This window comes from Poeciliopsis prolifica, unplaced genomic scaffold (assembly GCF_027474105.1).
Source record: "Poeciliopsis prolifica strain line A6 unplaced genomic scaffold, Auburn_PproV2 SCAFFOLD003, whole genome shotgun sequence".
Classification (NCBI taxonomy): Eukaryota; Metazoa; Chordata; class Actinopteri; order Cyprinodontiformes; family Poeciliidae; genus Poeciliopsis; species Poeciliopsis prolifica.
In genome coordinates this window covers 2,936,971-2,964,744 of record NW_026562378.1, presented here as the reverse complement: position 1 = coordinate 2,964,744, position 27,774 = coordinate 2,936,971, and the positions used below count along the sequence as shown (strand labels likewise).

The 27,774-nt window shown below is 40.4% G+C and overlaps 4 protein-coding genes across 6 annotated transcripts; 2 read left to right on the top strand and 2 right to left on the bottom strand.

Moving 5' to 3' along the window:
* Positions 1 to 779: 779 nt before the first annotated feature.
* LOC129358497 (ubiquitin-conjugating enzyme E2 variant 1-like) lies at positions 780 to 4,978 on the top strand. The gene is made up of 4 exons (XM_055027591.1): positions 780 to 867; positions 2,126 to 2,274; positions 2,858 to 2,983; positions 3,909 to 4,978. The coding sequence occupies exons 1-4, from the start codon at positions 846 to 848 to the stop codon at positions 4,053 to 4,055; spliced, it is 444 nt and encodes a 147-aa protein (XP_054883566.1). The 5' UTR covers positions 780 to 845; the 3' UTR covers positions 4,056 to 4,978.
* A 1,053-nt stretch (positions 4,979 to 6,031) lies between these two features.
* Positions 6,032 to 15,483, top strand: si:ch73-267c23.10 (serine incorporator 1). The gene is made up of 10 exons (XM_055027361.1): positions 6,032 to 6,345; positions 7,977 to 8,129; positions 8,489 to 8,682; positions 8,837 to 8,916; positions 8,996 to 9,133; positions 9,231 to 9,400; positions 10,368 to 10,458; positions 12,085 to 12,286; positions 12,899 to 13,126; positions 13,251 to 15,483. The coding sequence occupies exons 1-10, from the start codon at positions 6,307 to 6,309 to the stop codon at positions 13,384 to 13,386; spliced, it is 1,431 nt and encodes a 476-aa protein (XP_054883336.1). The 5' UTR covers positions 6,032 to 6,306; the 3' UTR covers positions 13,387 to 15,483.
* A 125-nt stretch (positions 15,484 to 15,608) lies between these two features.
* tp53rk (TP53 regulating kinase) lies at positions 15,609 to 17,313 on the bottom strand. Its single transcript, XM_055027362.1, has 2 exons — positions 17,028 to 17,313; positions 15,609 to 16,205 (listed from the first exon to the last, which is right to left on the bottom strand). Exons 1-2 carry the CDS (start codon positions 17,296 to 17,298, stop codon positions 15,721 to 15,723), a joined length of 756 nt encoding a protein of 251 aa, XP_054883337.1. The 5' UTR covers positions 17,299 to 17,313; the 3' UTR covers positions 15,609 to 15,720.
* Positions 17,314 to 17,805: 492 nt separating this feature from the next.
* LOC129358452 (casein kinase II subunit alpha-like) lies at positions 17,806 to 27,541 on the bottom strand. 3 transcript variants are annotated; one of them, XM_055027515.1, is made up of 13 exons: positions 27,287 to 27,541; positions 25,550 to 25,784; positions 25,353 to 25,464; positions 25,166 to 25,267; positions 23,705 to 23,755; positions 23,415 to 23,474; positions 22,608 to 22,691; positions 22,283 to 22,393; positions 21,031 to 21,132; positions 20,721 to 20,821; positions 20,053 to 20,201; positions 19,866 to 19,955; positions 17,806 to 18,151 (listed from the first exon to the last, which is right to left on the bottom strand). In XM_055027515.1, the coding sequence occupies exons 2-13, from the start codon at positions 25,648 to 25,650 to the stop codon at positions 18,042 to 18,044; spliced, it is 1,173 nt and encodes a 390-aa protein (XP_054883490.1). In that variant the 5' UTR covers positions 25,651 to 25,784; positions 27,287 to 27,541; the 3' UTR covers positions 17,806 to 18,041. The 3 variants fall into 3 exon arrangements, with proteins under 3 accessions (XP_054883490.1, XP_054883489.1, XP_054883491.1); XM_055027514.1 differs by having other exon boundaries at positions 18,034 to 19,242; XM_055027516.1 differs by lacking the exons at positions 25,166 to 25,267; positions 25,353 to 25,464; positions 25,550 to 25,784; positions 27,287 to 27,541 and adding an exon at positions 25,011 to 25,063 and having other exon boundaries at positions 18,034 to 19,242.
* Positions 27,542 to 27,774: the final 233 nt, after the last annotated feature.

The window sequence follows — 27,774 nt, the reverse complement described above, 5'->3', positions numbered from 1 at the left end:
ACCACTCTACTTTTACAGACCTGTTGTCATGGCAACAGGCAGGCGTTCAAGCACATAAGGAGGAATGAGCACCGAAAAAAAAAAAAAAATGTTTCCAATCAATGCTAAACGTAAACGTAAAAACACCAAACCCAGAGCATTCAGCCCGTTACCTTTTGGTAACATCTGTGCTCAGGCGTGTGATTGACCTGTCGGTGTGTGTTTGGGGGGGGGGGTGTTGTTTTAACTGAACCGTAACACGGGACTGTGTGGTGCATGTGCATCTTTAACAGGCACCTGTTATAGATGTGAAAGTCAAGTTTCACTGACCTGTGAAACATGATATTCTTGGACCTTTTGTTATCTGGCTGTCGTAGTGTTGACAACTAATAACAAAACATTGTGTCCGTCTTTTAGATTTATTGCCTGACCCGAATCCCGACGGGAACGCATGTCGGGGGCACTATGTAGATCACGTGACGTCCAATTCAGCGATATCTGTAAATATGAATGGCGCTGCTTTCTGTTCTCGCACTTCGCTCCCACTCCGCGCTCAGAACGTCCCCAGCAAGCTGGAGTCAAGTTACATCGAGTTGCATTCAATGTTGTCGGAAAAAAGAGCTTCTCGTTCTTATTATCTGATTTGCTTGAGCTATTTCCTGCATTCAGTCACCAGCGAGGGTGGCAAATCAATAGGGTCGCAAGGATTTATGTCCGGGGAGCAACTGTTACCCCAGTAGTCCCGCCCTTGCGATAATGCGTTTACATTAACTTGGTAACCGCCAATAAAATCAAAATAAGCAACGGGGTGTGCGTAAGCGGGAACGAGCACTGTACGTGCGCGCTATCTCAGCACAGTGACAAATATGGCGGCCTCCGCCGGATCAGGTAATCATTCTTTCTGCCTTTACCGACAGTTTTTAGCAGTACGTTGGCAAATATCTTTCCTTCCCGGTGGAGTTTGTAAGGCGCACCGGTTATCCCTTCATTGGTTATCGGCTTTATTAGAGTCCGGCAGCCCTGAAGTCAGATTTCCTCCGTGGTTGAAAGTGGCAGGATGCTGTCACCGATGGTGCTCATAGCTAGCTAGCAGGTCGGACCGGTCCAGAGTCTCAGCAGCTGCTTCGAAGCTCCGTTAGACTCATTGTCCTGGTCCATCTCAGCGTTCGGAGGGAAGGCTGAAATATTCCACAGTTTAAATCAGGGTTTTTTACGGTTTATGTGGTCTCCGAGCGGTGACGCCCCGTGCTATCTGAGGCGGCAGCTGTATCATGAGATGAGCCCACTGGACCCACGACGTTACACCTAAAACTTTATGCACATGTTTATCCTTTTGATAGCTCTAACAACATCTGTACCCGAGTTAAAACTTTAGTTTCTCCCAGTTGGACCACTTAAAAGTCTGTATAAACACCGAGCCTCTCCTCAGCTGCGTCTGTGTGCCTCTATCGCGTTTAATATATTTATTAAATTCTACCACCTGCGCAGCTTTATGTCCTTGCCAGCAGAGGGCGCACGCACAATTAAACGAAGCGGAGTCTATTGAAATGCGACCAGGAAGAAGATGTCTGGCGCAAGCCAGTCAAACAAGGAAGAAGATAACAATAGTAGTGGTAGAGATATGGTTTCAATGAGTCGCCGAATCTGTGGCGTTCTAATTGAAAAGCTACGAGCTTAAAAAAGAAAGTATTTTGTGAATGAAGACGAGTACATCTTTATCCGCACACAGCACCAACTCTTTTAGACAGAGGTTACATCGGATTAGCGGATATTAAAAATGTTTTCACATGTTCTCCTCTCCGACATGAAACAAGCCACACAAACATAAGATTTGAAGCATGAGGATTTGTGTAACTTTGTATGCTTTGATCCCAGTAAACGTGCCTCATTTTATACATAGTTCCTTAGTAAAGATGGAAATGTGGAAACCACTAGTTGAGACTGGGACCATATAATACCAGAAAAATCATCTGGTTAAAATATTATCATTCAATATTGATATTGGTGATATTGGCATTGTGCAGCTGTGGTTTGAGACAAAGCTTCTTTCTCTGAAGGCTCTGAAAAAGCCCTGAGGACTGGAGTTGAAAAGTACTGATGTATTCATTTTTCAGTGTGTTTCTTTTTCTCTCTCTGTGTGTAACAGGCATTGTTGTTCCTCGCAGCTTTCGGCTGCTGGAGGAGTTGGAAGAAGGTCAGAAAGGTGGTGGAGACGGTACTGTGAGCTGGGGCCTTGCTGACGATGACGACATGATGCTAACTCACTGGAACGGCATGATTATCGGCCCTGCTAAGGTGAGCCCCCTCCTGGCCCACACACACAGAACACGTTTTTAAAATGGAACAAAGTGTTTTAACTCTGAATAAATAGGTGATTAAACCATAGTCGTACCTAGAGTTACTACATCTAAAGGTTTTTGGCTGCCAGCACATTTTTGTCTGGACATGAACTTAATGCTGGTGAACTTGTAATTTGTATCAGCTGAGCCCACTTTCCTGAAAATCTAAGCAATGTACCAATCAGAAACATTTTCACTGTCCCTGCACCAGAGGTTCCTGAAAATAACTTTTCAGGCTGGTTCTGGTGGAAACCCAACTCCAGAAATTCCTGCTCTCTCTCATTTTTTGCTCTGCTGGACCATGCTATGGCGTGAAGCTTTGTGAATAATCACGTGAAGAACCAACATATAAGTTTGATCGTTTTGGCAACTCCGAGGCTTAATGTCAGGAATGAGACTCTTGAGTTCAAAGGCTTCTGACTCTTGAAGCCTTTGAATGCGGTCCAAAGCAAAGCTGGAACCAGTCAGAGGTTCATGTTGGGGGTTTTTCTCTTTGTTGTATTTATGTGTACTTTTTTTTTGTCCTGTTTGCATTTCAGACTGTTTATGAAGGCAGAATATACAGTCTGAAAATAGACTGCGGTCACAGATACCCTGAATACCCGCCTATGGTCCGCTTTGTTAACAAAATCAACTTGACTGGTGTTAACAGTTCAACTGGTGTGGTGAGTGTCTTTTTTTTTTTCTTCACGTTTTTGCTCTTCTGATTGCACAATAGTCTTTGATGCTAGCCCATGTGACTTATGGGTAGGGTTTGATGAAAAGTTACTTATTTGAAATATTTCAGTAATGGAAAAGCACATTTTCCCTCATTTGTAAGGTGATGCATGTTGGGATGCACAATATTATTGGCATATTAGCTGTAAATTATAATATCGTACATTGGCCATTCCGTCAAAATAACTCACAGGTGTAACAAGAGTTGTTTTTATGACAAACCAGTGACGATATCGGCAGCACAGCACAACGTCATAAGAAGCTGTTTAGTATTAATCCATGACTCACTTGTTGCTTGTGAATAGGTTGAATTTAGTTTTGTGAAGATTTACAAATTTGCACTGTTTATGTTGTCACTGTCTAAGAGAGCAGATGCAATGAATAAATTTGTCATAAAAAATGCAAGTTGAAAGTTTTGCATCATTTTCAGCTTCCTTTGTAGCATTTTACATGTGGTATCCGATGCAAAACTAATGACAAAAATAATGCAGTATAGAAAAGCCATATAGTTTCAGTAATTAGGTATAGAAAAATATATCAGTATTGGTATCGGTTATCGGCCAAATGAGTTTTAGTATATCGGCATGTTGACCAAAAATTCAATGTCATGCCTCCCCAGTTGCATGTATTTACAAAGAAAGAACTAAATAATTATACAAACAGTATTTAAAAACATGAACATCAAACAAAATCATCATTCTTTTTATTTTTTGAAGTGACACAACGTGATTGTTTTTCATTTCCATCGGATGGAAATTAAATGCAATTTCCACGAAATCAGTTGTAACGACAAACCCCAAGTAAATTGAGTTGTAACAAATATTCGACGCTGAAGTGAAACGCGTGAAACAAAGGGAGCGTTTCTTCCCTCAGGTGGACCTAAAGTCTGTGCTGGCGCTGTCCCGGTGGAAGAACTCCTACAACATCAAGATGGTGCTGCAGGAGCTCAGGCAGCACATGATGATGAAAGAGAACAGCAGGCTCTCCCAGCCGCCTGAGGGCCAGGTCTACAGCAACTGAAGCTGCTGCTACTGTCAACACTCTCTCGCACACACACACACAGATATATATATCTACATATATATGCACACACACTCTCCAACCTCTTCAACCATCATGTTATCCAAGACTGTCAGCCCCAACTTCTTCCTTTCAGAGCCTTCCGTTGCCCGGAGAACCCAGCTGCCTCGTCCGCCGCCCGGCCATCTGTCATGCTGACCAGCCGTATAAAACAAAAAAAAAGAAACAAAAGTCTTAGTCAGCTTTTACTTTTCCCTCTTTGCATCCAGATCGCGGCCTATCAAATGGTCTGACGGAATGTATCGGTGTATTCTGGGATCATGTGAGGCTGTTGACATTTTGTGCATGACGAACCACAACCTGCTGCAAACGATCCCCGGCAAAAAGGCGGAAAAACCAACAATTTACCACTTCGCTTCAGTTACCTTCACATTTCCAATCGTTCCCGTTTCTTCCTGGTGTAAACTTCTCGGGACCTTTCTTGAACTAAGCATGTCCAGTACAAGAAGATGAACGTCTTCTTGACGCTACGTATCCGAAAGCCAGAGTGTTGCTGCTTTGTTTGAACTTGTTTGAACTTTATTTTGCCAAACATCTGTGCCATATGTTTCATAGTGCTTTGTGCTAATTGTTAGCAACCACTGGGAAAGAGGGCCAAATGGGGGTTTGGGGAACGTTTTTGTGAGGATCACCACTGGAGAACGTTTTCGTTCAACTTTGTTGTTGTTTTTTTTTTGTTTGTTTGTTTATTTGTTTTTTCCTGTGTATTCCATGGAACTGTCTCTTCTTTCCGTCATTCAGTGAACGCTCACTGAAGACAACGTACGGCTTTGGATGTTTATTTTGTAATGGGGTAGAGCCTAATCAGGGTGACGGTCACCTGTTGCATGGTTTTATTTGAATTAAACATTATTACTTTTGCACACAGTTGTATTTTGTATGTCTGTCTATACACTTTGTGTGGTTGAAATTTCCTTTAAAATGATATATGATTGGAGGCATAAACGGAGAAAAGAATGTGACTGGAATAAATCTTGGTGGATTCAATATTGTCACTGAAATTAACTGACCTTACTTGGTTGGATTTATAGCAGAACTAAATGATGTTGGACGTCACATCTTGAGCAAAAATGAACAAGTTGGGAAAATGTTAAAACAGTCGTTTAGACAAAGTGTTAGACTTCCACCCAATATTACCAGGGTTTCCATAGTGACGCCTCCTCGTTTTGCTCTTGGGGTCCGGTCCAGATCGGGTCAGATCAGTATGAATGTTCTCAGTAGCCAGTTGTACCAGAACCTGTTGCTAAACCCCATCAAATAGTTGAAATATTAATAAATAGCTGTTTCTGCAGTCAACAAATAAAATTAGATAATATTGAACGTCTTTTAATATTAATTATTCCCTTCATTATTTTGTGATTTTTTTTTATAGATATATCTACAATCAAAACCACAGATTTGTGGAGCTAACTTATATACTTAATATACTTAATACTTGTGTTTTTATGACAATAAATGTGACTTTTTGTTCCTCGGCACATCGACCACCGACGATAACTTGACCTCAAGTGAAAATGTATTTCTATAGCACCTTTAGAAATAGATCACAAAAGTGATTAACAAAAGCAAAAAAAAAAAACTAATTAAAAAAATACCTTTAGTTGTTTCCTAAGAGACTGTAACATTTGACTCTGAAAGTTCAAACCAGACTTTTAAAATAAGTCCTGATGTGCAGGAAGCCGGTACAGTGAAAGCAAGAACAGGAGTTATCAGAATCACTATTGCTATTGAAAGTAAAAAGGTTTGATGTGGTGAGAAAAATAATAAAAGAAGATATGAATATTTATCAAAAAGAAAAATGTACGACATTGATGCACCTGTGGAGCAGCAGGTGGATGAAGTGGCTGTGTGATGTCACCGCCTCATGGCTGAAGAACATGTCACCCTACAAGCTTTTCATATCAAGTGGGTTTTAATGAGACTCCTAATAGTCGATTGCCCCTACTTTTGTTTTTGATGAAATGCTGAAATCGCTTTCCACGAGTCAGCAGGTGGCAGGATGGCAGAGTGACGCTCTAAGCAGATGAGGTGTTTAACCCACAAGCCGATCACACTGAACCGCAGAGTTTCAGAGTGGGAGCGGACGGCAGACTGAAGCAGCTCCATTCAGTCCACAGCCCAAAGGAAAACCTTCCTGCGAGGGAGAGTGAGGATGTAACTGGAACCAGGCCGCTGTGACAGCACGCCGGTTATGGGAGCTCAGCAGGGGATCTGTACCTTCACAAGCTGTGTAAGTATTTTCTTCTTTCATGCTAGATGGTGTTGTCATTGGTGATGTTTATGGCTAGTAATAGTGCTGGAGTCAGTGTCTTACTGTAAAATAAAATGTTTCAATAAACATGAAAACAACCTATAAAATGAACGCACAAATGCAAAATGTACAAACTGCTGTTTAATTTATCAACGGTGTTTTAATTGTTTTATAGTTTACGGACGTTTCCCGTCAGTTTTCACTGTTAAACATACACATTTTTCTTTTTCTTTCTTTGTTTTGCTTTACAATGCTCCATCACCTTCTTATGTGGGCTTTCATGTGACAAATCAAAAGCAAATGAGATTTGTTTTGTTTGTCCATCGTGATTATGTTTCATATGAGAAACTGAGAATAATTCAGTGGTCCTCATTTAGATTGGCACTAGATCTAACACAGAGAACCTTACTTAAGTGTAGGTCACATTTATTTTAATCTATCTTTTTATAATTCTTGAATGACACTCTTCAAAAATTACAGCTATAAATTGAAGTAATCCATTGTATTCATAGCAAATATTCAAACTAATGATACTAATAGTAGAAAGAGGAAGTATTAGTACTCGAGATTACTGAACGACCTAATATAATAATAGCAGTAGCTCTCTGTCCAGAGTCTTGCTTTGTGGTAAGAGAGGGATTAACTGTCTTCCAAAAATGTCTTTCTGGTTCTGTCATGGTTGTTTGGTTGTTGTCACGTGACTTCCTTTAAATTGCCATGGCCCAGTTTGTAAGAAGATTAGGCTGACTTTGTTTACCTGCCAGGGGTATTAACATGTTGACAATCCTCTGATGCCTTCCTTCGACTCTGCTCAGCTGTAGTTGCATTGAAGAAAAAAATAAAAATCCCATGTGCAGAACATGTTTGTTGGCTGCTAAGTTGTGCTACCTGTGCAAGATTTTCCCAGTCCAACAAATGGCAATAGGCGATAAATTCACGTATTTGATGTTTGAACCTTTTTCTATCAGAAATTACCAGTGATGTTGAGAAGCCACCCTCTTAAATGGTGTAGTAAAATGTTCTTGTTAAATAATAGCAAAACACGGAGTCAATCAAAGAAATGCGCATTTATCTTTAGATGTTTTATTTCGAAAATCAGAGTGAAAGAAAACTAATGAGATTCTTGGAAGATCAAATCCAGAGAATAAAACTTGAAAAACATACATTTCTGTATGTTTTTGCTTACGTGACCAAGGGAAATACAGTCAATTGGTCATGTATGTATGGAATTTTACATCCTTTGGGATTTCACACATCAGAGAAAAAAAACAAAGAAACTTCTTTTTTTTTCACATCTCCGGCTTGCACCTGTGTAATTGGACAGAGAGAGTTCAGTAAGTTCAACAAATGATAACTTCTCAGAAATCTTTTATTATCAGCTCCTGCTTCCCCAGTAAATAAAACAAAGTTTTCTATTCCCACCACAAGTGTCGTATATCTCAAGTAAGTAATTTTGAGAGTCAGTGGCGTTTAAGAAGAAGAGAAAATGTGGTTCCTAGATGTGTCTGTCTTCCTCCTGTCCGTATAAAGAAATGATTTGTACCTTATCGTTAACCAGTCCTAGTCTTCTAGGCTCATTTCTATTCGCCACAATTCGTTTGTTTCCCCAGATGTGCAGCCACGCTGCGTGTCCAGTCTGCTGCTGCTGTCCAAGCAGCAGGAACTCCACAGTGACTAGAATCATCTACGCCTCCATCCTGTTGTTGGGTACCTTTGTTGCCTGCATAATGCTCTCACCAGGAATGGAGCAGCAACTCAGAAGGGTACGAATAAATTATGCAATCGCGGCGTTGATGGAGTGGTTATGTTTCTGAATAAAAAGGTGACAATGGCGCCCAGGACTTTCAGCTTCCCACGCTGCCTTTCCTTTGGAATATTTATGGAGAATCAGCGGATTTTTAGCTGATAATAGAGTTAGGTTCCAAACAAAAAACATGTACAAATACTGAACCACGATGAGACGCATGTCCACTGTTACCATTCCTCTGAATTGATCTATTTAAGAAAACCCCAACAAGGCCTAAATTGGTTTTAGATACTGTGTAGGGTCAGGTGTCAGCTTTGTTTAAATGTGAAGTGCAATGTTCAGATTGTTCCTCTCTTTTTTCTTTTTTTTTGTCAGGTTCCGGGCTTCTGTGATGACACGGACGGCTTCTTTATTCCAGCCCATCAGCCATACTTGAAGTGTGAGATGTTGGTGGGCTACAAAGCAGTTTACCGCTTCTGCTTCGGCATGAGCATGTGGTTCCTGAGCTTCTCCATTTTTACACTGAACATCAAGACCAGCAGAGACCCTCGTGCTTCCATACACAATGGGTGAGGCCTGAAATAGCGGCAGGTTCCCCAAATGAACCAGACTTTCCAGACAAACAAACTAGAGTTTGATTAAAGCGGAATAAACGGGGCTGATTGTAGTGAATTTACCACACAATCTCATTATCTAACTGAAACTCATCATATTTATTTTCAGATACTGGTTCTACAAGTTTGTTGCCTTGGTGGCAAGTACAGTCGGTGCCTTTTACATTCCAGATGGGCCTTTCACCTACAGTAAGACCTTCATATTTTTGCTCATTAGTGTCTGTCAGATGATTAACGGAATGACCGGTGTGGCTTTGTGTTGTTGCAGCGTGGTTTATCATAGGCTCTGGAGGAGCTTTCTTTTTCATTCTCATCCAACTGGTGCTGCTGGTGGACTTTGCTCACTCATGGAATGAGTCTTGGGTGGAAAATATGGAGAAAGGCAATTCCAGAGGCTGGTACACGGGTCTGTGTCTACAACTGCATTTCTGTGTTCAGTCGTGTCCTTTCAAAGACACCAGTTGTTTCTGCAACATAATTTGCTTTGTGCCGCCTGTTTTTAGTTCTGCTGGCCGTCATGACCCTTAACTACGTCACCGCGTTTACTGCGGTTGTGTTGTGCTTCATCTTCTACGCCAAACCTGATGCTTGCTTCATCAACAAGTTCTTCATCAGCTTCAACGTGATGCTGTGCGTCGTGGCCTCTGTTGTTTCCGTGCTGCGCAAAGTACAGGTACAAGAGATTTGGGCCTCGTCAAACATATTTCAGCGTCACTGAAGCCCTAATATGGGAGGTTCTTAAAATGTACAGACAATATTTAGGTATTGCTTACTTAAATAACTAGAAACGTTAAAATGAATGTAATAATTATGCTCTTAAATCAGCATAATGCAAAATTACAATATGGTTAACTCTGGACTGGTTTAGCCCTGCCATAGCCCCGCCCCTCAACTTTGGGACGGGGGTCAAATGGTCAGGACGTCATTATGTCAACACACAAAATCAATGGTTAATAAAGTTTTGTTGTCATTTTAGCGTTATTTGGAGCTCACGACTTTGCTGTGTCTATTGTTTTGGTAGAGAGAAGGAACAGACACCTCAGTCACACAAAATCTTTTGGAAAATCCCTCTTGATACTGGCGGACGTTGTTGAAGCAGTGGTCCATTAAGTTCTCCCAAAATTGACATTCCCCATTGAAGTGGGTACATTCCAGAGACAAAAGAATTAAATTTAACCAGAGACTTTGAAGAGGCTCTGATGCTGGAATACACGTTAGAACCGAACATTTGGACTTGTTTACGTGTAACTTCGGTTGGAGGGCCTGAAGGATTTGGGTCATTCCCAAAATCACTGGCTCCGGGGCCAGTTGTGACTTGTAATGTGTTTAGCAGGATCCTCTTTGACTGTTGCACAGTCTCATGATAAAAATAATAGATTTTTCTAATAATGAGGCTTCAGAAAAAAACGACTGGTTTAGCTCATAAATGTAAACTACAAGTCCATCCGGGGCTCCTTAACAAAGTGGGCACCAATCTTGCGAAGCAGTCCAAAGTCAACACTTTTTCTTGTATTAAATGTTTTTTTTTTTTATCACATTTTTTAACTCTTTTCTTTCTTAGTTTTTTAAACAAAAAGCAAACACATGAGACCTGTCTAGCAAGTGCAGGATTAATAGATTCATGTTCTTTCCATTCGCAGGAATTTCAGCCTCATTCAGGATTACTCCAGTCGTCTTTCATCACCCTGTACACAGTGTTCCTGACCTGGTCTGCTATGACCAATGAGCCTGGTGAGAATATACTGTACATTTATATGGAGATTGCTCTAGATATTGACCTATAGATTCCAGACTTTAACAACGCTGACACCATTTCCTGAATTTTGCAGAAAGCATGTGTCGTGATTGAGTTGTGTTGGTTTTATGGCTTTGATACATTTACTATCTGTTCTCCATTTTATTCTTATTTTGTTTTCATCGGCCTGGTTGGGAGGCATTTCAGCTGACTGTTCAGGTTCAAAGTTGTTGCTTTCAGAAAAATATGACCATGTTCCTTAAGGTCTTCTTGTTATTTAGCTTCATTACTTTTGCATGCGTCTTGTGAAGGACTCAAGCAGGATGGTTTGAGTTCAGTTGCTCAGTGATGTGGCTGCAAACATTAGCTTTAGCTTGTAGCGGCCACCGTCTTCTTAATTCAGGATTGTTTGGAGATCCATGAACTTAAAAGCCCATTCTATTTGGAAGACAATAATGTTGATGGTATTACTTTATTTGCTTCTGAAATACGACTTTTGTCTTTCCTATCTCTCATGGGAACTCAAATCGGAAGCAAGAAAGACGCATTTCGCTCATGTGGAAATTGGAAGCTGTAGTTCTAGTCTGTAGTTCTAGTCTGTAGTGGGGGGAACAATTAGTCCTGACAAGTATATATGTTCATAATACACTTACCACCAATGACACAATAAGAGGAAAATAGTCATTTCACTTTTCTACCAAATTTGCTAGCTGCACAATTCTTGTTAAGTGGTAAGTAGTGTAAGTTGTAGTATTTCAAAAGAGCAAAGGAAATCTTATGTTTTTTTGAAGAATAACAATAATTGTTATTAATTTGGTGTTAATAGGTGAATGTTTTTGTTTTTTTTCTGGTAAGGAGCTGCCAGTAGGTATAAATCAGATTTTTACTTTTGTGTTGAATGTCTGTTTTATAATATATTCACCACACAAAAAAAATTACTTGTCTGCCAAATTCACCAAATGCACAATTCTTGTTAAGAATTATAATATTAGTAGCATTTCAGTCGAGCAGAAAAAGACTCATGTTTTTTGAACAATAACATTATATGTTGTTAATCTTTTGCTAAGAGACGAGCACGTTTCCTGGTAGCCAAGTGCCACAAAGTAAATATCTGATTTTTACTTTTATAAAATGTACCAACTGTAAATCCCCTGTGTCTAAGCAGATAAGCATTATTTATGTTTTATAAACAATAATATTACTTATTAATTTGTTATTAAGAGATGAGAGTTTTTTTCTGGTAACGAACTGCCACAAAGTATAAATCACATTTTTATTATTTGTTGAATGTCTGTTTTATAATTATTTATCATCAATGATAAAAAAAAAAAAAAACATTTTCACTTTTTTGCCAAATTCACCAACTGCACAGTACTGTGAAGTAGTACGTAGTTTGAGATAAATAGTCATAGTCGTTTTAGGCAGCTCATTGTGCACATGGGTGATCCTAAGGTTTTATACCAGTCTAGTCAATCAGTCACTGCTTTGCTGAAGTTTCACAAATCGCAAACTTGGTTCCAAACATTGTGCTGTCAGAAAAAAATGTCTTTCAACGATTGTTTCTGCATTAGCGGTTTTCTCTTTGTGGTGCAGGCTGAGTATTTTTGTGTTGCCGTGTTCAGATCGAGAGTGCAACCCCAACCTGCTCAGCGTCTTCCAGCAGATCACGGCTCCCACAGTTTGGCCCCCGGAAACGGAAAACCAGACGGCCGTGGTGATCATCGGAGCCGAGGAACCGGTCCACACGTCCCCCTACTTACAGTGGTGGGATGCCCAGAGCATCGTGGGGCTGATTATTTTCGTTCTGTGCATTCTTTACTCAAGGTAAAACAAAACCAAAACATTTAAACCAATTCATTCCCATGAGAATTTTGAAATCAATCTCCTTGATCTCCCGGTTAACGGCAGAAAGCCGCATTTGTCCGGCCTGGGAAAAAAACAGTTTAACTGTGAGCTAAAGAGCATTTTGTGTCCCGAGTGTTTTTCAGACTCAAATCACTGAAAAGAGACAAACATGAGACACAGAGGTTATAGAAACTGATGAAGTTGTATATATTATTTAGCTGTTTTCTGTCCTGGCTTGTTTGGTTAGGTTAGGCCTGTTGAGGTGATTTGAGGTATTTTTTTTTAGTAAAATATGAAAATATCTCAGCTCTGCAGCAAACAAATTACTATTAAGAACGTGTATCAATCAGTGTCGTTGCTTTTAGACTGTTCTGTAGTTTGTTTTAAACCTGTGCTTTGGTAGTGACCAGGTTGTCGTTTGGTGCATATTTCTGCCCAGGTCCATTTTGAAAATGAGATCTGGCTCTCAATGGGGTTTTACCCGGTTAAATAGAGGAAACAAAAACAAAACAAAATTGCAGTTTCACCGTTATGTCACAAATAATCGTAGCCGTGTGAAACATTTCGGACGCCAACGTCTCTTGTCCGCAGCATACGTTCCTCGAACACGAATCAGGTCAACAAGTTGACCATGGCCTCCAAGCAGCCGGCTGTCCTCGTCCAGGGGTCCAGCGGCAGCGACATGTTGGAGGACTCCATGGGGCCCAGGCGGGCGGAGGACAACGAGCAAGACATGGTCCAGTACAGCTACTCCTTCTTCCACTTCATGCTCTTCTTAGCTTCCCTCTACATCATGATGACACTCACCAACTGGTACAGGTCAGTGACCCCTGCACTCTTGGACATTTAGCTCGACGTTGAAGTTTTCATAGGGGACAGTTTGTGGTAGAAACACGTCTCATTCGAAAAATGAGTTGTTTGTGTGCGATTCTCCTTTTCATAGCCCAGACGCAGACTACACCATAACAAGCAAGTGGCCGACCGTGTGGGTAAAGGTCTCCTCCAGCTGGTTGTGTTTGGCCCTTTACATTTGGACCCTTGTGGCCCCTATGATATTTCCCAACCGAGACTTCAGCTGACGCTGTGACGAGGGACAGAATCATTTCTTGCGGAGACGGACCTGGATCGATCGGCTAATCTGTGTGACCCGGATCTGTTTCTGCGATCAGGTTAAGTGTGCCAAAACATAACGTGCAGACGATAATGTTACTTGGACACGTGGCGACGGGCCACTGCTGCACGAAGGCAACGCCGGATACTTTCACAGCCTTGAGATGTGAAAGTATCTCAAGGCCGTGTGACTGAGTCTACTCCCTCGCTTCCAACTAGTTAATGAAATCAGAAACACGCGGGAGTTTCTGAGATCAGCAACATGCAGCGTACAAAATATTCTATCCCAGACAGAAGAAGCAGTTCATCAGCCGCCTGGTGCATTCCACAGAGCTCTCGCTCCTAAACCGCCTGAGGCTGACCGCACAGAGCTCTGCCCACCTCTCTTATGACCTCGCACAGAGTTAGAATAGCCGGTTTCATGAGATTCATGGCACACATCCCATACAGTATTTTTTTTGACTCAAACATGGTCAGTTAGAAGATTAATACTTGAGCACCAACTATAAAGCCTTAAAAATACAAAGATTTTAAAAAGTAAGCTATGTTTAGCCTGCTAGGGGCACAAATAAAGCCTGGTGACCCGCCAGGCTTATAATGCACTGGGAGAAACCCTGTTATGCTCAAGACTTTTCTGATTAGTTCTCATGCTCTAACTAGTAGACGATACGTCGATTAAATTGTGAGTGCAAAACAAATGAAGTTGAAGCCTACTAAAAGCAGTGATGCTCAATCTAATATTTCCAGTAAACAGAGACGGGAGTGTTCAGAGTCAACTGCTGTATTTTTAGGTTTGTGAGATGAGAAAACCGTTTGCATAGATGTTGAGAAGAGAAAATCTATTTTTATTAACAGCTTTGTTTTCCCAGGGTTTATAATTTAAACGAGTCCTTTATGTACCCAACGCCCGTGTAAACAGATATGGGGTCTTATGGAGAAACCCTAACAGGAGCGATATTTATCATTTGTATGATTATTATCAATAATAGAAATAATAGAAATGATGGTGATATCAATTTTTTGTCAATATCTGTGAATGATATTTTGACAACTGTTCGTTATTAAGCTAAAACACGAGAATAATGCTTCATTTTTTTTTAATATTCCGGTGTTTATGGAGTGATATTTGATAAATGATTTTTCCTTTTCAGTGATTGGACTGTCAGTTTGTCTTGAAGGAGTCAAAAGATCCTACATATCTCTGTAGATATGATAAAATTTAACTAGTAATAAATGCCAGGGGAAACTATTAGTGAGTAAAGTTTATTTACAAAGCGCCTTTCACAGATATAAAATCACAAAGCGCTGTACAATAAAAATCTATTTTAAGTTTTTATTTTTAAGCTTTATTTTACCAGGATAAAAAAAAAATACACATTTTTCAAACGAAAGAAACAAGAACAGAAAATCTCTCTAATGTACAATTAACCAAAATTAGTACTTCAGATGCTTCATCGGAAAATTACCATGGTAATGTTATTACTGCGGTAATTACCATGTAGTTACTTTTTGGTTTTATTTTCACTAATATTTTTATGAGACCGAAATCAATAAATGAAAGGTTTTTACGCAATACTAAATTAGAACTCAATAACCTTTTGAATTGTTTATCCGATTGCAGTGATGGATCTAATCGTATTTTGTACTACCAAGATGGCAGCCTAAAACCCATCACCCTCACTGGATGTTAGCTTGCAACAGACATACAGAAGCTAGCAAGCTTTTGGTTTAAAACCATCTTTTAAGTCTTTAAGCATCTTCTTTCTGTGTTGATATCTGTATTCATGACAAGTTCCTATTTTCTGTTAAATTATGAAAAATAATATCATTCATTTCTCAACCTCATTCCATTGCGGTTTTCCGTGGTTTCTGAGGTTCTGTGGGAAATTTGAACACTTCTTTAAGAATAACAGTACAAATAGATTTTGATGCTTTTGAAGCACTCTGCCAACCAGGAACTTGACTTTAAGACTCCTGCTTGTTGACCACGCAGACTTTATTCCATGCTAATCAAATGTATGCTCTTGGAGGATGAGCCTGATCTATACACCGTAATTGGATCAAAAGTTGTGGAAACTTTTATCCACGGTCTCAAAACACACATCCTATCAAATCTTTGGAACAATAAACAGAGGGAACCTACATTTGGAATGTAACATTCAGTACCAATAAAAAGAAGCATCAACAACTTTCAACATTTTATTACCAAGTCAGTTTATTTCATTCATAGCACAACATACAGATTAATAACTTCACCTAGTCATCTGAAACTCACACTAAGTGTTCGTCCGTCCACGTCATGATCACCCCACCATGGACCTCTTCCTCCCTCTCAGCCGCACCTCGTCAAGCTTTTTGATGACTGCCGCTGACATCTTGGAAGTGGCGGCGTAGCTCTTTAGCAGCTTCTCGAACAACACGTCTGTGTTGGGGTGAGTACTGAGGAAAGCCCTCTCCAGGACAAACAGATCCACGCCCTTGTCCTCGGCCAAAGCCGAGATGTAACTCAGGCCGAAGTCGATGAAGACGACCTGCGGTTCCGCGGCCGCCGTCCCGCGCCACAGCAGCATGTTGGAGGTGGTCAGGTCGCCGTGGACGACGTTCTCGTCGTGCATTTTGGCCAAGACCTGACCGACTCTCTCCGCCAGCTGGTGCAGGCCGCGGTCCGCGCAGGAGTTGCGCTGAGCGGAGTTGATGTGGTCACGCAGAGTAGAGGAGCCAACGATGTCCTCCAAGAAGATGCAGTGGTGCTTGTAGTCCACGAAGTAAACGGCCGGAACAGGAATACCTGATGAGGAGAAATGAAACCTGGTCAAGTAAATTACATCAGACTGTTAAAAAAATAAACACCAAACCAATATCAGTTTTGAAGCAAAATTCCGATTTTAATAGTTTCTTTTGTAAAATTATTTCAAAAATCTTAATTCTATTTGAATATAGAACTCTAAGTAGTGGACAGAACTGGGCAAACAAAAACTTTGTGAATTTTCTTCAGAAATGTTTATGTACAAAACACAGCAACCAAAGAGGTTTATGTGTTGCTGTATTTCACACATGTCCAAGTTTAATAAGGTGAGAGAAGAAATTCAATTATGTGTTGTTTTTTTAATTGAGCATAAAAAAAATCATTTACCCCTAAATTGCTATGGAAAGACGGTCGGCCATCTTGATACAATAGAAAACCCAGGTTCATAGGAGAATGGCCGCTTATCGAATAATCGGTAGTCAATTGACATGATCAATCAACTTCAGATGAACTGAATCGATGTTTACTTGGAAGTTTTTGTTGTTAATCTATTTGTTTCGATTAACTGTTATGCTATTTATTTGGGCAGAGATCAAGTGATTTCATTAACCCTTTAAGAGAAGAGATGCTGTGATGATCCCAGGTTATGGTTTCTGATTTCCTCCCGCAGTGAGATCATGCAGATCTCACTAAAATCAAGCACAAACTACATCCCTTCATCAGTAATGAGAACAAATCTGCTTATTTAACGGACATATCATCTAGAACTTTGTTGACGGTCCAGAACACGTGATGTGGAAACGCTCTGCGTGTTTGTATAAATGGGTCAAAGAGCAGCGGGTCAGCGTCTGCAGAGCTTCCCACCTGCTTTCCTGCAGCGCAGGATGGACCGGACCTCGTGGGCTGTCCTGCGGGAGTTCAGCTTGTCGTCCAGCTCCGGGTGTCGGTAGAGTTTCGGGAACCTTTCTTTGATTATTGTCGGCTTTCCCAAGAACTCTGCCCGATACACGCGAGCTTCCGCTCCTTGTGTGAGCAACTCCGCCTTGGAGAGAAACTGTGGGACCGCCATGACAACAGAGAACGGTTTTCTTCTTCGGTTTTCATGGCGGTTGGCGAGCAACGCTGAGATGTGCATTACCGCCACCCACTGGGATGGAGTGGTATGGAGGACCAGCGCCAAAAATAAAAGCGGAAATATATATATATATATATATTTTGCCTTACACAACCTTTTTCGTCAATAAATATATTTATATATTTGTTTCGTGTGTTAATGCGATTACCTGCTGTGTGAATGTAGCCTCAAATAATCTTACAGTATGGCTGGATCGTCTAAGTTGTGATTAGTCTATCAATAATTAATGATTAGTTGTTTTTTTTTTGCTTTAATTATCTGAAAACCTGCCAAATGTTTCCTTTCCACCCCGTTATTATATATATATATATATATATATATATATATATATATATATATATATATATATATATATATATATATATATATATATATATATGAGTGGAAACTTGAAACTGCTGCTGTTCCAGTTACTCAGCAGGTCGTTTGAAAACGCAGAAGAACCAAGGATTATTGAGAGAAGAAGAAACATTGAATGGTTTGAGTACCACTGGATAATATTTTTAATTGATTGTTGGAAAAGATCATTAATAACAAAACATTTAATGATTCATTTTCACACGAGATTAAAAAAATAAATAAAAATACAACACGTCCAGGATCATAGTTTGTATAATCCTAAATATCAGGAATAAATACAAATTTATAAATGAGTATGATGTGTTAGAAAGATACGAGTCGATTTAAAGTTGAGACAATAAGTTGGAAAAGACACAGGACAAATAAAACAGTACTTGGCCTATTTATTTTCTCCACTTCACTTTCTGATCATTTGGCGTCTCTCTACAGGCGAATCGGTCAGAAAAACTGAGATGTTGTCGGATCCCTGCCTCTCTGGCTGCACTGCAGGTTCCTGCGAACAAAGTCCAACACCCAAAAAAACATTTGTAACTATTTGTTGAATCTCAAGAGGAAATGCGTAATAAATAATTCATTTTTAATGTTCATCAATTTAAAAAAACAATTAAATGAAAGGTGCATGGACACGTTGTACACCTGCCCCATCTCGTTGTTTGATGTCAAACTCAAAGAGATGGACTACTTTGGTTCCCAAAGTGTGGGCCGCGCCCCCTAGTGGGGAAGCAGTGCCATTGCAGGGGGGATGAGAGAAGCGGTATGGATAAAAAAAAAAGTTACACTAAAGTGTTTTTGCTGTAAAGATGGTTTGTATTGTGTTTTGTTGCAACACACTACAAACCTGAAGTGTGAAATAAACTTCAGTGAAGTTTGAAAACAAAATATGTGTACAGGTTTATGTCTGGTTGAACGATGTGTGCCCAGTTGATTTTTTTTTCTGTGTTGGGCGGTGGGTTACATTGTTATCCATAGGGGGGCCCAGAGAACCTTTGGGAACCACTGCTGTATGACATGGCGATTCTCCTTAGTTGTGGAGTTAAATAATGTGCATTATTAATTAAACTGTACCGAATGGCAACCAGCTGGTCCTAAAAACGCTTCCAGATTCTTGTCCAGTCACTGCTGGTCTTTTTGACCAACCCAGACTCATAACAAAGGTCTCAGTCAGGACTGCTGAGATGTTATAAACAACACATGCTCTTGGACTCAACGTTCTGAATGTCAAAAATAATCCGACGGAGGTACCAATGTACATTTTTTGAGACAAAATTTCATTTCAGATATAAAGTTAACATTTTGGATCTGGAGAAGTCCAAACAAAAACGAAAAAAAGAAAGGTGGCCTCCTGTTATGTCAAAAGGGTTATGTGGCACCATCCTAGCAGGGTATGTGGAGCAGCAACTGTCCGCTCTGGCCCTTTCCGCATTCGGCCAGTCATGCTGGACTGACGGTGGGGACGTCACGCTGGCTGTCATTGCGGAGCACCGGCAGTGGCCACCGGGCTGCTCATGGAGTTCGTGTTAGCCGATAAGATGGTGGAGCCGCTGAGAGGGCCGAGGGCAGTGGAGGCTGGCAAGGCAGAGATTCCTAACGTGGAGACAAGCAGGTGAAAAGTGGACATCATGGCGGACTAGAAGCTAGTCTGCTAAACCAAAAGCAGGAGCTGCACAAATCTTTGTCTCTATTCTGCTATCATCAAAAAAAAAACAGAACAACACTATTTCACAATTGTAGGGTTTCCGTTAAATAAGAATTGAAATTAAAATCAGACTTCATTTGTTTTCGGAATTTCAATTTGTGCAGTTCTGTTATTAACGCAGCTACTGTGGTATTGCAAGCAGAAAACTTCCTGTTCATTGTCTTTTCTGTTGTTTTTGCACCGAGTCATTTTCCATCTTCTTCCTTCGCTGCACAGACTGGCTGTTATGCAGCAATGGTCGAATTTCTCACAGTTTAAAAAAATGTAAGGCATCTTTGTCAGATTCCACCTATTCTACTTGAAACAAAGACAAACTTGAAGATATATTGAACCGGAATAATTAAACACACGCAGCAATGACAAATTAGAAAACTCCTCAACTTCTCATCCCCCAGTCGGTCGTGGCAGACGGCTGCTCATACTGAACTGTATTCAACTGTGGTTTGAAGCGGCAAAATTAGGAAAGCCTTTGTCAGAAATGCGACAGTAAGCGTGAAGCATGAGTTCTCACCAGTGACCATGCTGGCTGCAGGGACAGCGGAGTTGTCGCCTGGCAAGTTGGCTGATCCAGCCGTACGAGACTGCTCCTTCACGATGGAGACTGTGTGAACAACAAGCAGTAGAAATAAAGAAATAGTTGCTGCTTTATTTTGATTCTGCCTTCATCGTGGATTGAAATCGCACTCTGGGGCTCTTACAGAAGTACGGGTGGTCCATTGCCTCGCGGGCGGTCACTCGGGCCTGGTGGTCGTAGCGCAGAAGTTTGTCGAGGAAATCCAGAGCCTCGGCGCTGACCAGGTGCTGATTCTCGCTGTGGACGAAGCGCTCCCACCGTTTACGAGAATGTCTGCAGGGAAACAAAAATGGCTTTCTAACAGTCCGCCATTAAACTATCTTTAAGGAAACTGCTTTTAAAACACAAAATCTTACAAAGTACTTTTGGTCTAGTTTTTAGTGCAACTATTCTAGTCCACTTGAAATAAGACAAAGTGATTACAAGTAACTTTCCAGCAAGATATAGAGGCTTGTTTCAAATCAATATATTGTTAATACTGATGAAAGAATGGCAGATGAATTAATTTATAACATGGGAAATTATTAATGGAACTAGCACTTTATTAATTAATCATTTACTTAAAACAAGGCTTTGTATCTTTCTGGAAAGCTACTTGTAAGTTATTTTCATCTTATTTTAAATGCACCAAAATATTTGAACTGAAAACTAGACCAAAATTACTGGGTGGGTGAGATTGTGTGTTTTTGCAGTGTAGCTCCAACTTTACCAGAGAAAGACTTGATCAGAAAAGGCCGGCAGTAACCAGCAGGCCGTCTTTAACGTTCCGTCTCTGAGGGAAACAACTCGTACCTTCCCAGGATGTCGTTGAAGCGAGGCTCCAGCTCGATGCTGTACTTGTCAATATAATCGTAGAGGTCTTCAGTTCCCAAAACTTTGGCTATTCTCACCAACTGCGGGAGCACAAAACAGGAACAATCTTGTCAGTAATGTTAAAGACGTGCAGAAATAGTAAAAACAAAAACTTGTTGATGAGAAAGAAAAGCTTCTTAGCACATCTGACAATTACAAGATTAACGCCAACCACTGATATATGCTGCGTGCGTCGTTCTCAATGAGGGCAGGGGCTGAAGCAGTGGAAAAGAAATGTGATGCACTCCACCTGATCGTAGTTGTCATGACCGTGGAAAAACGGTTCCTTCCTGAAGATCATGCTTGCCAACATGCAGCCCAAGCTCCACATGTCCAGACTGTAGTCATACATCTGCAACACAGAGTGGAAGAGGTAAAGCACCTGAACCATTTAAAACACGAAACAAAGCCAAACATTTCCAACATCGCTTCACAATTATTTCAAAATGCCCATTTTTAACTCGCTTGTTTTGTAGACAACAAGAAGTGATGGTAGTTTAAAATTCAAACAATTCAAGCCTGGAATAATTCTCAAAGTTTAGCTCAGTGTCTGCTCCCATCAAAGAGAGAGCAGAACTAACACCTCAGTCAAACATAATCCAGGCACCAGTGATGCTTGATGCCACCAATTTCCTTTCCGATCCAATACTGAGTAAAATCAAAGCTGGTATCGACGATACCGATGCGATACTTTGTGCAAAAACACTTAATTTATATGTTAAATCTAAAGTAAAAAAAAAAACATGTTCTAATTCAAATCCTGGCTTCATAAAAAGGACACAAGACATCAATCACTCTGATATATTCATTTTAAACTTAGAAGTACTTTGAGATAGCAGCATCATTTATTAAAGCTATTTCAACAGCAGCAGAAAATCATACAAAATATGTGAAAATGTTTCCAACTTCAAAAAAAAGAAAATTATTTACTTAAATAAATCCTTGTGTAATTTTTAAGAACTACTTTAAAGCTGGAACATCTTCATGTCCGATGCCGCGCTTGGGCATTTCAGACTTACCAGGCGGAAGAAAAAGTAGTTCCACGTCAACCCTGTGTCATTTAGGCAAAATCTCAATAATTTAGTCTCTTTTTAATGTGTTCTTGTTCAGCTACATTATCTCAAATGACTGGAACACTGAAAGCGTTGATCCTTGGATTGGAGAATTGATCTTTAGGCTTAAAGGTTTGATGTGAGAAGTATTGATATTCCAGTATCGATCAGGCCAACCAGCTTCTCTGACACTCAATAGAAGCAACAAACGGCGCCTAGCTCAATATTGTTCATTTCTAACCTCTGATTATTAGTTTTTGGTTTCTAGTACTACTCAACAGGAAACAGTTTAAATTCTCATTTTTATTGGCTAAACGTTTTGTTCTAGTTTATCCATATATGCATATGAATTGCTTTCCATGCGTCACATGATGCAGCGTGGGGCTCAGTGGGAATCTAGCTGCTGGCTGGCTAATACGAGCCAACATAAAATCCCTCCCACAGCCGTACCTGGTAGTCCACCAAGAGCTCAGGTCCTTTGAAGTAGCGCGAGGCGACTCTCACATTGTACTCCTGTCCTGGATGGTAAAACTCTGCCAGGCCCCAATCAATAAGCCGCAGCTGCGAGAGCAAAAACAGAACGTTACGATCCATCATAACGGGCCTGTTGGGTTTTTCATCCTCGATGTCTGATTGTTCAGGTTTTTCTGTAGCGCATGCAAAGCGTTTCTGTCTCACTCAACAATTCAATGAAACCGTCATAAAACAGAAGCACATGAAAGAAAACGCTGGTGTGGATCACGCATTATGGAGATGTTTTGGTGTTCTTGTCGACCTTTCGATGCTCGTGATCGATCATGACGTTATGTGGCTTCACATCTCTGTGCATGATTCCCATGCTGTGGCAGTAATCGAGTGCCTGAAGACAACATGAGATAAACATGACGTTTACACACACACACACGCACACACAGGATAACGTACAAAAGGTAAATAGAAAAAAATCAATAAAATTCAGCCAGATGTTTTCACTGAGTAACTGATCAAATTATATTCATGTAATGTTTAAAACTTACATCATCAGAAAAGTGAAAACATATAGTTTAGTGGGAATTTTGGTATTTTAAAAACCCAAAATATATAAGAATTTATAAAAGGAATATAAAATAAGAAAGCATGCAAAAGAACATTTTTCAAAATAGGTTTCTTTCAATAAAAAATAAAAAATTACAGAATTCAAACAGAAACACCAGCTGTGTGTCTGGTGAATTTTTGGTTAAAACGTGTTTGTTCTTCATTCAGTGGGTAGAAATCCAGAAATTTCACTCAAATAAGAGCCGTAATACAACAAGGCCACTGGCATTTTAAAGTGCCAGACATAAGGCATTTGACATTTAGTTCTCTTTGGTTGTTGAAACATCGTTTTTTATCTGAGCAATTAAAGGCAGTCATCGCCATCGCAGCTACTGCTTATGGTTCTAATGGAGATTTGGTTTTACATGCTGTAGGAATCTCATCATGGTAGTCAATAAAATAAATAACCGTTTCTTTCTTAGCGTGAATAATTCAAGGTTCAACGCTCAGTGTTGTTAATGGTTGTTTGACTGCGTCATTTTCCAAGCAAACAAAGCGAGGCGCTCACCTTGAGGATCTCGTACATGTAGAAACGGATGTCGCAGTCTGTCAGCGTTTGGTACAGTTGCTACAGGTCAAAACAGTCATTAAATTAGCCATTTTAAACTGATTGCACACATTCATAAAGCACGTACAACAACAACACTCTGCATCACGACAGTTGAACTTAACAACAAAAATGAAGTCAAAAGACAACACACACACACACACACACCAGAGAGCAGTGCATGAAAGGCAAAAAAGACGACTTACGACACCATAAATAAAGAAACAGTTAAGTTAGAGTTTTGTTCTCACCTTAAAGTCTGTGTTGTTTACATGCTCAAAGACCAAAGCAGGTGTCCGGGACTTTAAAAAAAAAAAATCCAAAATGAGATTTGAGTTTTGTCAATTTAAAACCATTTTATCTACGTCGTCAAAGCCTCTGCGTAAACTGAAACAGGAAGGAAAGCTGCAGACGTGCAGACACTAACAGCACTGAGTGAAAATCTACTGGGATGTTTTTAAGGTTCATTATATTGACAAGCAAGGTCAGCCGTTTCCTGGGTGACTAATGATGATAACGGGGCTCTCTCCGGGAAACATGCAACATGACAGAAAGAGGTCAAAACACATCACAACCTGTTGCACTTTATGAAACCATTTGTGTTTGAGACGCTCTTCTCGATTTGATCCCATTTCTGTGTCTTGAGACCTTTCTGGTTTATTCTACCACATAAACATGTTAAAGACATTTCCTGTTGCTGCATTTACTTTTTGGTGGCGACGGTGATAGGAGTTTGTCCCGTAATCAGTGAGTTTGAACCCTGGTCCTGTCCGTCTCCGTCATCGTATCTTTGGGCAAGGCATTTCATCCGACTTGACTGAATGTAGTGCAAAGCAACCTTCAGTGCTCTGGACTTAATAAAGTCTGTGTAAAGTGACCAGAGCTCTACTTCTCAATCAATTAAATTGGGGAGAGTTACCTATTTTGCAAATGTACTTCTTATGAGAGAGCCCAGGAACATTAAGACCAGAGGTGTCCAAACTTTTTTTGCCTTTGGGGCCACAGATTTAAAGTTGTACGTTACTTGGGTGGCACACAATTTTTTCTATTCATTCATTTTTGTTTTTTGGGGTTTTTTTATTATTGAAATTGCAAAATGTATTTCAACAAACTAAATAAATTATTATATTATTTTAATGCAACAAGCAGAGTAGTTTGATTTCTGTAGAACAGTGTTTTGTGGATTATTGTAGAAAAGAAACTTTTTTTAAAAATGGAAGGTTTGACCAATTAAATGAAAACCAAAAATAAAACTGCAAACATCGGAAATTTGTTGGGTTGATCATTTTTTTCTTCACGATGTATGATGATAATTTTTAAACTACAGAAGGTAACATAAATTTTTGACTGTGCCTTTAAAAACATCTCTGCACATTGTCCGAGCTGGCGAACCAAATTTAGGTTGTTATGGAAATGTCATCGAGGACCGCCTGCAATTGTTCCGAGGACCACAAACAGGCCCTGGGGCCACACTTTGGACACCTCTGATTTAAAGCTACTTGGATTGCAACCACATAAATCTATCCATAGCCAGGACTCACTTTACCATATACTTACAAACACACATTTCCCAAGACCCACAGAAAACGATAAGCTGGTACAAGGGGTGGGTTGGCAGCTCTATTGGTACAGCAGTGACATTTCAGAACCCAAACAATAATTACTGTCGTAAACAGAAAAAAAACCCAACTAAGTGTGTTATATCTACTTACTACAGGGTCCTTTACTATGTCGATGAGAGAAATAATATTAGGACCGCCACGCAGGTTTTCTAAAATCTTGATCTCGCGTTTGATTTTCTTCTTCTTCACCGGCTAAAAGAAAAATCGTTAAGCAGCGTTAGAAAAATCGGCCGAGTGACCTTCCACCTTGTCAAGGCATTGTCCCGGTAGGGCTTACCTTTAGGATCTTTACCACCACCTTCTCGTTGTTGGTGATGTTGATTGCCTCGAACACTTCGCTGTACTTGCCACGTCCCAACTTGCGCACCAACTGAAAGTCATCTTGATTTCTTTGAAGAAAGAACGAGAGGAAATGTCACTTGTCTAGACGAGGACTTTGAAAGTGTTCATCATAAATTGTCCCGCGTCATTTACCCCCATTCCACAACATGCGACTCATAGTCCCAGTATTCTCTCGGGCGATGAGTGTTGACCTCTGTGTACACTCGCGCCCGGCTTGGCAAAGGCCCTGACATGTCTGACAGCTTGGCAGTGGCAGCTTTGGCTTAGGTATGGCTGGAAAGAAGGGAAACAGGGGTTGGGGTGCGTGGCGGGTTTGCCTTAGGGGTGGCGGGAGGGGTAAGGCCCCCCCTAAGGTACGGTGAAGTAGCTGACAAAAGACGAGATAAAAGAGATGGAGCAAAATATTAGATTTTACTGGAACAGACAATCAGTGCACTTACATAGCACCAACACCCAATAAACGTCAAACAAGTCGTTTTAGTTTTATAATTCAATCACACACACAAATGATTCTAATCATCATGAAGTTCAGTTCATTATTCAAATGAGATTAAAAAGTTTTCTACCAAAGGAAACCCAGCAGTTGACATCAAAGACACTCATTTCTATACAGCATAAAAATATATATATACTATTCAAATACATCTGCTGTAGCCGAGGATCAAACCGCCCGCGGCCACTACCCATCCCACACTGCACCCTATCCCAACAGTCACAAGCTTTGGGTAGTGATCGAAAGAATGAGATCACGGATACAAGCGCCCTAAATTAGTTTCCCCCACAAGCTCGGCCATCAAGCAGGGACTGAGAGTAGAGCTGCTGCTTCTCCACATCGAGAGGCTCCAACATCAGCAAGATAAAACTGGACAACCTTATTTGACATAGGGTCCATGTCTATTCAGGCGGCTTGCGTTTTTTTAAATCTTCTATACCTTTTTTTCAGATATCTACCAAGCACGCATAATAAAGAGCCGTGTTTTGAAAAAGGTGTCAGTGAGAACCTTATATATACATACAGTGATGACACTTGGGGAACTTGTGCATCAGAACGACGAAGCTAATGAAATGGTTGCAGGCACACTAAAAGACCAACAACCAAGATTAAGTTGAGGGAGTATGACATGTTTGTGTGTTTAGTGTACTAAAAACGCGTTTGAGTGGAAACATTGACAGACTGAGGCGGTGTGTTGAATCTTGTCTTTGTGTTTTAGTGTTCTTGTTTGTTATTTAGTTCTGCTTTTCTATTAGTTTGACTGCACATCTGTATTTAATGTGAAAATAAAAGGCGCGTGCTCCTTCAAACTAATGGGAACAATATGAGGACAAAATACCTCAACGCCACCGGAAGTGTCTTCTTTTCAGGGTTCCTCCCAGTTCCAGCAAACTTATCAGTTTGTACGTGTAGTAATAAGCGAACAGCGCCATCTAGTGTTCGCGACAGTTCTTTTTAAAGCAAACTTTAAAATAGCGGGCCTCTCGGCATCGCTGCGTGCTTTAAAGAGACATTGATTAGATACAAGGTAGTAGTTATCGCGATAATGGATGATCTGTGAACACGCAGGAACAAAAGCAACATTTACTAAAACTTCCACTTCCAAGAAGAAGGGCATCATTATTAGTAATATAATAACTTGGTGTACTTCAGCCCCACGTTGTCCGGGATATGCCTGTGCTAGCACCCGACGCAGCACATCGAGAAAAGTGCGTTCGTAATTTGAACGCGAATAATGTTTTTCCTTCTCGCGCATGTTAAGGTGACCAGCAGATTATCGGCTGGAAGCGGCGGCCCCATTGCAGCCGCTGCTAATCACAGGGACACGTCTGACGCTCATTTCCAGTCACCCCTGTTACGTACAAGCCAATATTTACCCTTTTTATCAAACCGCCGAGCGAAGTCGATGCCGACGAGCCATCAGTCCTGGTCACAGTTTGGTCCAATGGACCCGGGTCGGATTTCTGTCATATCAAAGACAAATCTGGAGTTCCTAAATCTCGTAACGGAGGCCGAGGAGGGACAACCTTGTTCTCCGTGGCGAATCGTCTCCTTTTTTTGTGTTTCACATTTACCTTGTAGAAACAACTAAGCGACTATTAAATTGTTTAATTGGCTTTTATTAAGAAATCACCATCCCCAGGCAGTGTGTCAATACTTTACAGTGTTTTTGAGCCTTTTTGGGGGTCATAACTGTAATTTTGCTTTTTTTTTTTTTTTTTTTTTTTTTTTTTTTAATCACTACTTATTGAATCTTCTATGCAAATGTACGGTGGCCCTGAGGTGCAAAACACAACAACATTAACGAAAACACAACAACATTAACAAAAACACAACAACATTAACAAAAACACGACAACATTAA

What these genes read in the sequence shown, in the direction of transcription:
- tp53rk (XM_055027362.1), bottom strand. Translation starts at nt 17,298, where the DNA reads ATGCACATCTCAGCGTTGCTCGCCAACCGCCATGAAAACCGAAGAAGA. An exon ending in CCTGCGCTGCAGGAAAGCAG is followed by an intron (nt 16,206 to 17,027) that starts GTGGGAAGCTCT and finishes TCTCCTCATCAG; the next exon opens with GTATTCCTGTTCCGGCCGTT.
- si:ch73-267c23.10 (XM_055027361.1), top strand. Translation starts at nt 6,307, where the DNA reads ATGGGAGCTCAGCAGGGGATCTGTACCTTCACAAGCTGT. An exon ending in AGATGGGCCTTTCACCTACA is followed by an intron (nt 8,917 to 8,995) that starts GTAAGACCTTCA and finishes GTGTTGTTGCAG; the next exon opens with CGTGGTTTATCATAGGCTCT. An exon ending in TGCTATGACCAATGAGCCTG is followed by an intron (nt 10,459 to 12,084) that starts GTGAGAATATAC and finishes TGCCGTGTTCAG; the next exon opens with ATCGAGAGTGCAACCCCAAC.
- LOC129358497 (XM_055027591.1), top strand. Translation starts at nt 846, where the DNA reads ATGGCGGCCTCCGCCGGATCAG. An exon ending in TGATTATCGGCCCTGCTAAG is followed by an intron (nt 2,275 to 2,857) that starts GTGAGCCCCCTC and finishes TTTGCATTTCAG; the next exon opens with ACTGTTTATGAAGGCAGAAT. An exon ending in TTAACAGTTCAACTGGTGTG is followed by an intron (nt 2,984 to 3,908) that starts GTGAGTGTCTTT and finishes TTCTTCCCTCAG; the next exon opens with GTGGACCTAAAGTCTGTGCT.
- LOC129358452 (XM_055027514.1), bottom strand. Translation starts at nt 25,650, where the DNA reads ATGTCAGGGCCTTTGCCAAGCCGGGCGCGAGTGTACACAGAGGTCAAC. An exon ending in ACATGTACGAGATCCTCAAG is followed by an intron (nt 22,692 to 23,414) that starts GTGAGCGCCTCG and finishes TGTTGTCTTCAG; the next exon opens with GCACTCGATTACTGCCACAG. An exon ending in AGCTCTTGGTGGACTACCAG is followed by an intron (nt 21,133 to 22,282) that starts GTACGGCTGTGG and finishes TCTGTGTTGCAG; the next exon opens with ATGTATGACTACAGTCTGGA.